The sequence below is a fragment of the Periophthalmus magnuspinnatus genome, chromosome 9, assembly GCF_009829125.3.
Source record: "Periophthalmus magnuspinnatus isolate fPerMag1 chromosome 9, fPerMag1.2.pri, whole genome shotgun sequence".
Lineage (NCBI taxonomy): Eukaryota > Metazoa > Chordata > Actinopteri > Gobiiformes > Gobiidae > Periophthalmus > Periophthalmus magnuspinnatus.
The window spans coordinates 12,158,342-12,169,849 of record NC_047134.1 but is presented as its reverse complement, the minus strand read 5'-3'; the positions used below and the strand labels follow the sequence as shown (position 1 = coordinate 12,169,849).

Sequence of the window (11,508 nt, the reverse complement as noted above, 5' to 3'; positions counted from 1 at the left end):
TGTCTTTGAGTGGACCTCCGCTGGTTCTTGGCAGACTTCAGAGACGCCATTTACGGTGTCACAAGAGGGAAGAAAAAAGGCAAACAGGACCTGATTTCATGGGAAGGGAGTCTGGAGCAGGCAGCTATTTGAAAATGCAGAGGACTACTTCAGTCTGAAAACTGGCGGATTTGTAGAGTGGCAAAGTTGAATCAAATGTGACGTAATTGCCACAAATTATTCTTTCTTTAAAATGCATTGACGCAAAAATGCCGTAGGACTGAAATTATGTTTATGTCTGCGTCTGGCTTGTCTTTCTTTTAGATTAGACATAAGTTTAAAATGTAACGTAGCAGCTATTTAAGATAAAAAAAAATAGAGCTGGTTAACAAGGCATTTTGTCATCCATCCATCTATCCATTCATTCATCCATCTATCCATTCACCATCCATTCATCTATTCATCCATCTATTTATCTATCCATCCATTTATCCATCCATCTATTTATCCATTCATCTATTTATCCATCCATCCATCCATCTGTTTATCCATCCATCTATTTATCTATCTATCCATCCATTCATCCATCCATCTATCCATCCATTTATCTATCCATCCATTCATCCATCCATCTATCCATCCATCTATTTATCTATCCATCAATCCATCTATTTATCTATCCATCCATCTATTTATTTATCTATCTATCCACCCATCCATCTATTTATCTATCCATCCATCTATTTATCTATCCATCCATCCATCTATTTATCCATCCATCCATCTATTATACATTCATCTATTTATCTATCCATCCATCTATCCATCCATTCATCCATCCATCTATCCAGCCATTCATCCATCCATCTTTCCATCCATCTATTTATCTATCCATCCATCTATTTATCTATCCAACCATCTATGTATCTATCCATCTATCTATCCATTCATCTGTCCATCCATCTATCTATCTATCTATCTATCTATCTATCTATCTATCTATCTATCTATCTATCTATGTATCTATCTATCTATCTATCTGTCTATTTATCTGTCCATCTGTGGTGTTGTCTATCTGTGGTGTTTTGTTTTTTTTTGTTTTTTTCATTGTCAATGAAAAAAAAACAACTTGCTTTTTTTTCTTCAGTGATATGGTGTAACTTAAAGCTACTATGTGTACTGTATGCTTATTTGATTATTTATTTATTTATTTATTTTTTATTTATTTTTTTGCATTGTCAGATCTGAAACCCGTCCCTCCTCCCCTCACCTTGTCTCTGTTCTTCTTCTGTCAGTTCAAACCTGGCACACTGTGAAACAGCAGTAACACTGACAGCACCTAGTGGTGATATGTGACATTACAACAAATCTAATTCCAGATGGAAGCTTTAAAACAGTGAATCATAATTGTAAACATCATAAAGGCACATTAACAGTACCATGTATAATCACTGAGTGTAAGTTGTTTTTCTGCAATGATCAGAGCGAGAGAAGAGACTAATGGGTTAAACTAAAACACGTCTTCAGTCATGGTTCAAAATCAGCTGCAGCACCTTTATTGATTTCACCTGATAATAAACAACACTTTAGTTGTAACCTGTTTGCAAATGGGCAAAGGGCACAACATCCCCACGCCACATTATTCTTCTCCTTCCTGCCATTAGAGGCCCCTGCCCCTGAGACACTAAGTCCAGTAATGTGGACAAACTGCTGCACTCTCATACTTCAAGGGGCTTTGGCATTTCCTCTGGTCCACTGCATGTCCAATTATCACAGACTTCCTGCCTTCCTCATGTAGCCTAAACCAACAGCGTGTAATGACACAATAGTGAGTGGTCTTATTTTAATAGCTGAGGTTTGTGATTTGAACAGCTAGATATAAATGAATCACTCTGTTCCATCTGAGCTGTCAAACTGGAACAAATCTTGCTATAATTTGGCTTTTAGTTTGACACTAATCTATTCCATTTAATCACCTATAAACAGTGGATATGTTTATGCGTGGACCAAAGATCTGATTGTTATTATGTGATTTCTGGAGTTATTAGATTATAGAAATGCCAAACAGTTACATCTGATGTGAGTAAATATCCGATTTCTTTCTGATTGTTCACTTTGCAGGTTCTGACAGGAAAAAATGAAAGAGAAAAGTAAAAAAAATCACTGTACTTTGTTTTATATTAGTAATTACTGGTGTGGTGTGTGAGGAAATGTGGAGAATATGAGTGAAGTACTGAGGTATAGCATTGGTTTATCACTATTTTAATGCCATATCCTCAATAATAGTTTGTTCTAGCATCTCTCTTAATTTCTCAAAATCTCAGGCTCTTCTCTCATCTCATTTCTGGCTCCAGAGGAATCAAAGTTGCTGAGTGGCTCGGTCTGTCCTCCTCCAGGTAAAACGATGCTGAGCTCCGCCAGGGGAGTCTGTTATCGTTTTCCACATACTAATGAGGTAGAAGTGGGAGAAGCTACTTGCTCTAGTAAACAAACGACTTATAATCGTTTCATCATAGGTCAATCCAGGTACAGCTGCAGTCATTAATGCAGTAGACGCTCTTATTTGTCAATCACGGCCCGAAAAGCGACATGTAAAATCCAAAACGATGCCAGACGTACGTGCAGTTGGTCTTGACTTTTAGCAGAAAATAGGCATCCTATCAGGAGGCCTCCAGATGAGGTCACTCCGCAGCTATGCACCTTCAAAACAGCCTTTAGAGCCCGTTTTTACTCTCCTCACTTTCTCAGAAGACAACATGTGTCCAGAAGGGAGCTACATATGTTTTTTACATTTTCACCCACATTCTCACCTGTCTCAAGCTTCAGCTATTCAAATATATGGAGCCGATCGCTTGTTGCAGCTCTGTGGCTATTAAAAGTACAAAAATAATAACAAAAAACATCATCCAAAGGTAGAATATAATGCTACATCTTATAAGAGCAACCCAAATCTAATCATTTCACTTAGTTCATGTTCAACTTTTAATGCCAAAAAGTTACAATTCTGCGTGCAATGGCATCTTTTGTGTTTATCCAAATAAGTTTTATATTTTTTTCATGAGTCCATCACCAGATCATTGTGAAATGTAGATCCCTTTGTGTAGTTGTAGTTGGGGAAGTCTGAAAAATGGGAGCCAGATGTGGTGACGTCATTGTGTCTCTGAGCCTGTTAAAGCAGAACATTTGTGGGAAATGAGAATTGGAGCAAATGACAAAGCAGATGACACAGTTCTGTGGTCTGTAATCAAATATTTTCATTTAAACTAAGAAAATGCTCACACATCATAGCATACGAGATGGGGCGTTTGTTTTATCTGCTCTAAATATTCAGGTGGAGCTGATGCGGTGATTTCTCCACTAGAGGGTGCTTGTACTGTTCTGTATGTCTTATAATTTACTTTTTGTGTCTTATCTAGTTTGTATTTATTCAACTTCAGTTTGCTGGTGTTTTTATTGCTCAAACGTACATAGAAAAGCATGCATTTTTACTCTATGGAGATATATACATGTACTATATAATGTAATACACTGTGGAACCTTCTCAGCAAAGCAATATCTCCATGGAGACGAGCAGATGATGAATAGTTAGATGGTTCTCCTTTTCTCTCCTTTTAAACAATGATATAAAGAAAAATATGAGTCATAATTAAAAGATTATCAGTTTTAATAAACCCATGTCAAACATCAAAATACTGAAATGGCAAAAAGAAGCTTTTTATCGCATTTTCTCAATATTTTTTGTACAAATCAGTGGTTTAAAAATATTACAAACGTTAAGCTTCACAACATTTTTGCAACAGTCGCAAAAACATTCTGATTGTTGTAGATTGTTTGAAAGCCCTTGATAGTTTTAGTTGTGTATTGTGTGCTCTTTTTGCCTTTTATTGTAATATACACAACAAAAGTGGTAGTAATAAAGTTAATAAAAACCCATACCATATGAGTCATAAGGAACAAAGGTGCATCATAATACTACAGACCAAGTCAATACCATCCACTTAAAGTACAGTAAAGACCGGAGGTTAAACACCATGACAGTAGAAGTATATGACCCAAAACACTGGGCCTCATACAAACACTTTAACACATAAAGCGTGGAGAGAAACTTATGCTTTTTCTGTTTAAACCAGCAACACTTACAACTTGACTTAAAGCACAATTTACATACTCTATAAGTCTCCTTGCAAGATTGCAGTATAAATTATTGTAGCTAAGCAAGAATAGGGTATTTGACTTCATTTTGGCTTAAAGAGAAGAAGACCTAAGAGAAGATGGACAAGAACTGGGCATGTCCACAATATTAGTAGTGACAGGCTACATCGCAAGACATACAGGCACCTCAATGAATGCAACACTGGAAAAACACTGCTTTAACTGCTGGGTTAGAAATATGACCTGTTAGCATTTTAGCATAGACAATACTCTAGACGTGCAGGTGGAAGTTCATATAATGCTTCTTAAACATCGTAAAGGAAGTCAAAAACACCGTGCGATAAGATACTATACAGAAATGAGAGCTGCCTACTGTAGTTTCTGTGCTCTTGTGTGTTTCTTGGCTTTATCAACTCTTTAGAGCTCTGAAAGCTGTGGATGCAGAGCCAGTACACAGCCAAAAGAGTGAGGTTTAACTCAAGGCACAGAAAAGGAGACACCTAACAGTGATGGCAGGCTCTACTGGAAATGAGGCCTTGCAAATAATGGACTAAACACATTTTGGCCAGTAGGTGTCAGTGTTGCACAATTATAAAAAGAAATATTTCACATTATCCCATAACCCAAAGCCAATTAGAAGCTGTGAGCAAGCATTCAGAAACAAAATATTATCATTTACATTAATAAATCCATATGCATATAGGGTGAATGCTCAAAGAAACATGCAACCTAATCTTTCCTCCTCACATGCAGATAAAACTGCTTATTTTTAGGGTCTACCATTACTTATTTCTGTGTATACAATTCAAAAGTATAGTTTGGCCGTTGCAAATTTTAGGTATTAATTTGACAGAAATGTTTTAATGGTAACAGCACCTTAGGGTCAAACCAAACACTTTGGTCAAGAACCCATTGATTTGCATATTGGGAACTTCTGGGGATGTGCTTGCCTAATATAATATGCTACTTTGAGCTGCATAGAGCTCATTTAGTAAAGCTGATTTGTGCATAAAGCAACATAGCAAAATTAAAAGCTACCACAGAGTTTAACAATAACCATTTTAGGGTATAGGTGTAAATAGCATGCTACAATCATCAGAAAATAGAACATAATAAACCATTTGTGTTAAGCACAGGTATAGTAATAAACATCAAACCAAAGAAAGTGCATTCCAACACCGAGTGTCATTGTAAAGACTACAGGCTAACCGTGCACTACGCACCGAGACCAGCCAGTGCTTAACTCTGTAGACTGCAGGAATCAAGCTGTCAAACCATTGCTTGATTAGCTTCCTCTCTAAAAGGTAAGTGGAGCATTAAAACCAAACATTATCACAATATGAAATAAGCCAACTATTCTAAGGCCAAAGTTGCTTCTATTACAATTATAAAAGTTTAAGTGAAGGCCATCTGTCAGCAAATCTATGACAAACAGACAAAGGTGCTCCACGGGCATGGCTCAGGTTGGCTCAGAAGACCTCTCCATTTGATATAATGGCTGAGAGTGCATAAGAACAACACCATCACCCTTTATATGATTATTGTGGATCATCTACCACAGAACCAGTCTGCAGATTCTTACTGAGAATTTAGCTGAAATTCTACCTGACTCTGGTTGTCCAACTATTATAAGGCACATGGACAATAGGAAAAGAATTACTGATCAGATCCATGCAACCACCTAAACCCAAATATACACGGGATATTCAGGTGTCAGTTTGAAAAGAAAACAAATGTAGCTGGTTGAATGTACTAAAATAACAGACGGAGCCTGGTTATGCTTTTCCATCTCTTGTACATAATTCAAAGAGGAATTTGCCAATTTCTCACTTAAGTCTTGTGAGATCCTTTCTACCTTCAATTTCTGTAGCTGACAATAACTTTGACACATCTCCCATGGAGAACACACCACGTGTCTCACACAATCCGTCTTTCTGCAGCAGTCGCACTGGTGATGCTAAGGGGCACACAAACACAAATAGAACAATGTGTTAATAGAAAGTCATCACCACAATGTCTTGTTTTCACATAAAGGCCCAGAGCCCAAAGAAATTATCACTCAACAAAAACAAATGTGATGTGCTCTCATCTGCACTTCAACTATTCAATCACAACAAAAGCACTATTTTCTGGTTAAGAAGAATTATATAAAATAAAGCAGCAGAGGCCATGGGGTGGGTCATAGTTTTACACATTCTAATATCACCAACCCTATGTGAGCCCAGACACGCTAAGAAGAATCACAATACTTTCCCATTTGAATACCTTCAAAAGTGTTTTGTGGTAAACACTAAAACTCTTGAGACACTGTCAGCATAAAATTGCATGTGAACACTATAAAATTATATGTTAAGCACCATTTTCAATTATAGCAAAAGGAAATGGAAGGCAGTATGTACATTTCTCCAAAAAACAAACCTACACCTTACAGTTATATTTCAAATACTTTCTAAATATATATTCCATCACCTTTTGCAGAACCATGTTTGGATTAAAATAAATCACAGCTTTGGTATTATAAAACAAGTAAAATTGTTAGTAAAATAAGCACTTATCCTTCTGCCAGTAAAGAGGTCCCCAAAACCTATGTCGTTAGTAGTGGTCACTGTCAGAGCGCATACAAAGTGCATAGGGGTTAATTCAGATCATTCATATAAGTTTGCATTTTTCTATTTCTGCCAAGCACCAAAGAGTTTGGCAGCTTGTTGATAGACACAGAAGACCACTTGACTGGGGGTTAATTGCCATTATCAAGTCATAGCAATTTTTTTTTTTTTTTTTTTTTTTTCTGGGAGTAGTGTCCATGAAGTCTCCTGATAACGTAATTCTTGAAAGATATTGAAGAGGACAGAATATCATAAAAATCAAAAAGACATTATCAGTGTTCCTGTTTCCAGTGCTGGTTTTGGAGGGGTGACCGTGTTTATGTGTGCAAGCTAACAGTCTGTGTACAAGTGAAGGCAGAATTAGCTCAGCACAGGGAGCCTTAAGGTCAGTGTGAAGGATGCAAACTGAGAGATCAGAGCCCTTGCACCCAGTGCACACTCTGGGTGCTCTGTCACTGGAGGGACCAGTTTAAGTGGAGGAACAGAAGGACGGCACTGGGAAGCACAAGTGTCACCCACAGCTACATATTCACACCACTGTACCACACCTAAACCCAAATTCATCAGATAAGTCCCAAACATTCACCAAACATTCAGGCACAGTAGTGCTGTGACTGAGTTCTCTCTTTAGCCTCGGGAGCAGACTTCAGGAGATGTGTGGAGAGGAAGACGGGTGTCTCCAGAAACACCAGCCCCTTTTGGTGTGCTGCTTGCGCAGAATCTCCTCCTCACGCTCACGTTCTTTTTGGGAGCGCAGGTAACGGTCCTCCTCCTTTAAGAACCACACTGGAGGCCAACGCTGCTTCTCAAAGTGCCTCTGGTTATCTGCAAATACATATTATAGTTTAATTTTTTTTTTAAGTACATTTGAAGTACGTAACACATTGTTTGTGTTTATACTGTGTAGTTTTTATAATTGTGCAGATACAGAAGCAGTACCTGGACACATGGCCTTCATATCTTTGGGAAACTTGCGGCATATGCTGTTATAGTTAGTGCAGATGTGATGAAGACACCAAGCTGACAGCTGTTTGGCATTGTGAAACTGCAACAGAAATATGTTATGACTTATTTAATGACAGAGGAGTTTACATGTATTTTAGAAAATACTTTTTTGTTTCTAACCTGTGCAAGTTCCAAATAGGCCAACACTTGCCCATCAATATCCATTCCTTTCACTGCCAACTGAAGCAGCTCCTCAACAGCATGTTGTTCTGTGGACACAAACAGCTTGTTAGTATTGTTAGCGTCTTCCAGTAAAATTTAGACGGCTGATAATGAAATACGAATTTACCGGTGAGTGCGACAAGGCGTGGCAAACAGAGACGATTGGCCAGAACTATAAGTTCTATGGGCTCCAGACCTGGGCTGGGAGTCAGCAGACCAGAGTAGAGGAACTCCAGCACCCCTCGCATACATGCTGTGCTTGTGTTGGGGATGGACACCTATTACCAACAGAAAATTATAATTATACTGCACAAGTGTGGCGGGTTTAGTGACATACTAAACTGTACAGTAAATGTCATTAGGGCAAAGGATATCCTGTTAAGTCACGCAGGCTTTGATGTGATCCCAGATGAAAGCACTGTCTGGGGCTAATGATGTACCTAATATGTCTGACACCTCACTGTGCGTTTCTGCCATGCAAGACTGGAACCAGATCCTCCACGTTCAGGCTGATTATAAAATGTTGATTTTTCACTGGAATTTGTGTTTGTATTTAGTGAAGTGGTTAGAAATGGAATATAATCCTTATTATAAGAATACAGCGAGACACATAACTGGATAAAATTCACACAGTAACCTCTTTAGGTCACTAAAAGACCTTTCCACCAACTAAAACACCAACTTAGCCTTACACCTTTATAGAGCGCTGCCCTATAGCATAAAGACATTAGGATAGAAGAGCCTAATGAAGTAAGCCTGAGCAGCAGGCATTCATTTACCTGTGTGTTATGGGACTGTAGTGCGGAAGCAGACTAAATAATAATGACAGCAATAGCCTGACCCCACAGGGAGATCCTAACCGAGACACTCTTTCACCTCAGTTTCCACAACCAATTAGGGAGAATGTCAGCTCAGTGACCTATCCTTAGGAGTAGTAAGCAACAATGGTAAGACATGGGTGGTCTCCAGAACTGAAGGCTCTATCTGAGAACAGGACAGATTCATGTCAACAGCAATCCTGCAGGGCATATGTGTATGGAGTACTGTGCACGTTATGTAACACTTTAATTTAAACATCATTAGCATTATTAGAAACAAAAAATGCTCTGTCTAGAGGGGTGAAAAAGCACTAAAATAGGGCTTTGCATCCCCTAAGGTTTTAGTGATCACTGTCTGCTTTACACTAAAGCTCTTGCACAAATCATATGTGCACCTGACTGGACAAGAGGTGTGTTGCTTGAGGAAGGTCAGTGGGATCAAAAGAACACTATTGAAATAAATAAGCAGAGTGAGAAAGTGCACAAGTTTTCCAAGTTCCAAGTTTTAAACTAGGAGGAAAAGTTACAAATGATTTGAACCACACTCATTAACTATGTATGGTGACTACAGCCCACCTACACAGCCAAAAATGAAAACTGGGATCTTGCAGCTCGCTGTGTTAACACACTCAAACAGTGTCTCAGCAAATTCACTTAATGTAACCATAGCCACAAGCAGCCCACCCGCAGTCCACACTGTGCCCCCTCAGCCCAGCTCACATCCAGTCTACAACAAACACTCTCTCCCACTCATACAACATGTTTATTTTCATTTCAAGTTAACACAAAATGTGAAAATATGTGAAACCTACTTCACTTTTTACACCTGGGTCTAGGTAACACAAGGTTAGACACAAGAAACTATACTCGAGGGATCTGTTTCTCCACAGCCTACGGAGGAGTGGTGAACTAATCTACTTCCTGTAGGTAGGTCAGGCCCAATGGAAAAGCCCTGGCCTGAATAGTCTAAGGACAGAGGACACTCAAAGTACCCAATCCTGCAACTCAGAGCCTCTCAGAGCACAGTAACTCGTACCCACAAGACACAATGTTACTAAATATAGAAAATAGTCACTATACACTAATACTATATTGTGCATTAAAGTCTTTGCAGCATTGTCGATAAAACTTAATATACCAACCTCATATCTACAGTCACTGAGGTCATGATGTATAAAGTTGCATTATTCAATCTCATTAAGTTATAACATTTGTACTAGACTCTGTGCCGCCTTCAGTTTAGCAAAATGGATTTACGCCTCTGTTAAATTGCTGATTGTCTCTCCCCACTCTCCACTCCCTTTCATGCTCACATCTGTCTAGTCGAATAAAGCAGATCTCGACCAACCTCGTCAGTGTAGCTCTCCATGAAGGATCCACGGAACATCGCAGCCATCCAGTCACAGCTGGAGATGAGCAGGGGCTTGTGAGCCGGAAGAGAGCCATCATCCAGGCGGAACACCACATCTGAAACCGTGTGGAAAAGAGCATTCATCTTGTGGAGTGCCACAGAGGAGCCCAGGCTACAAAGACAGGCAGGGACATACACCGTAGGACACACAGAGACACAGACATGGATACAGGTAGACCGAGAGATAAATTGACAGAGCGACAGAACAGCTAGTGAAAGTGGATGTGAAAGAGTAAGCTAAATGTATTTTAAGGTGCATTATGTAACTTTTCTGGTGGAGGGTGCCACCTTCTCGTATCCATAGAGATTTTATTGCTTTGCCCCAAAAGTGCTCAACATCCACAGAGTCAAACAAATGACACGTACAGGACAAGTAATGAGTCAGATCTGTGGCAAGGCAGCACCGCTCATAGTAATGATGTGTGTTATTTTAGTTATTTTTTCGCTATAAAAACGTTTGTAATGGCAATAAGATCTCTATGGAAACAAGAAGGTGACAGACGCTTCACCAGAAAAGCTACAAAGTGCTGCTTTAACCAAATTACCATCAATTATTGAGTATATATACATCTTGAAATTATTCCAGTTGATTTTATACAAAAACGTAAACTGGTAGAGTACATTTAGTATGTGGATATGCAGAGTAAAAGTGGTGAAGATTACAATCAATATAATAAGGCTATAGTGTGCAAATGCTTAGGTGTAAAAGTTCATAAGAAGCTGAAGACACATGACGCCACAAGACAAACAAAGCACAAAAAGCAAACTACGGTAAGCAGATTCATAAATATAATCGTATTCTAAAAACGTGTAGCGCTAGTACACCTCAGCACTATGCCTATTGTATATTAGCACGATATTCACATAGAAAAGTACATTCACAATAATCTTTCCGAGCAGTGTGTTTTGAAACCTATGGACTGTGTGTGCGGTTTACCAGCGAAAGTCCCCTTGCTGAGACACTCCTTGATCCGGTTGGCCCTGCGCACGTGGAAAGCCTTGGTAATCTCCTGGTTCATGAAGCTCTCTCGGTTCAGCACATTGGCCACCATCATCCGCAGGTCAAACACTTCCAGCAGCTCGGCTATAGTGGCCACCTGCATCAGATCCCCTCTGCCCTCATCCAAGCTGCCCGTGTAGAGGTACTGGAGCACGGCCTAGAAGAAGCGAAGACAAACTGAGATGTGCAGAATCATGCAAGCAAGGAATATGCATGCATCATAATCATAGTGTTTTCACATATGTTTTGGAGAGTAACATTAGTGTATATTTGGATTATACTTGATAAAAACATGGCAAAATAAACAGAAGGAACATATAAATTCTACAAGCCTAAATGTGTGCCTTTCAACCATTGGTAGGGCTGCACAACATG

At 39.1% G+C, this 11,508-nt stretch overlaps 1 protein-coding gene across 4 annotated transcripts in view; it reads right to left on the bottom strand.

Annotated features, from left to right (window-relative positions):
* Window positions 1–3,625: 3,625 nt before the first annotated feature.
* Window positions 3,626–11,508, bottom strand: part of rhobtb4 (Rho related BTB domain containing 4) — a 28,525-nt gene continuing 20,642 nt past the window's right edge. For 3 of the 4 annotated variants that reach the window (XM_055223983.1, XM_055223982.1, XM_055223981.1), the window contains 6 exons: window positions 11,071–11,290; window positions 10,071–10,189; window positions 8,032–8,182; window positions 7,863–7,951; window positions 7,677–7,782; window positions 3,626–7,562 (listed from right to left, as the gene is read on the bottom strand). In XM_055223983.1, coding sequence (XP_055079958.1) covers window positions 7,384–7,562; window positions 7,677–7,782; window positions 7,863–7,951; window positions 8,032–8,182; window positions 10,071–10,189; window positions 11,071–11,290 — 864 coding nt within the window. In that variant the 3' untranslated portion in view covers window positions 3,626–7,383. The remainder of the gene's footprint in view (window positions 7,563–7,676; window positions 7,783–7,862; window positions 7,952–8,031; window positions 8,183–10,070; window positions 10,190–11,070; window positions 11,291–11,508) is intronic. The other variant, XR_008648797.1, reaches the window with a different exon arrangement.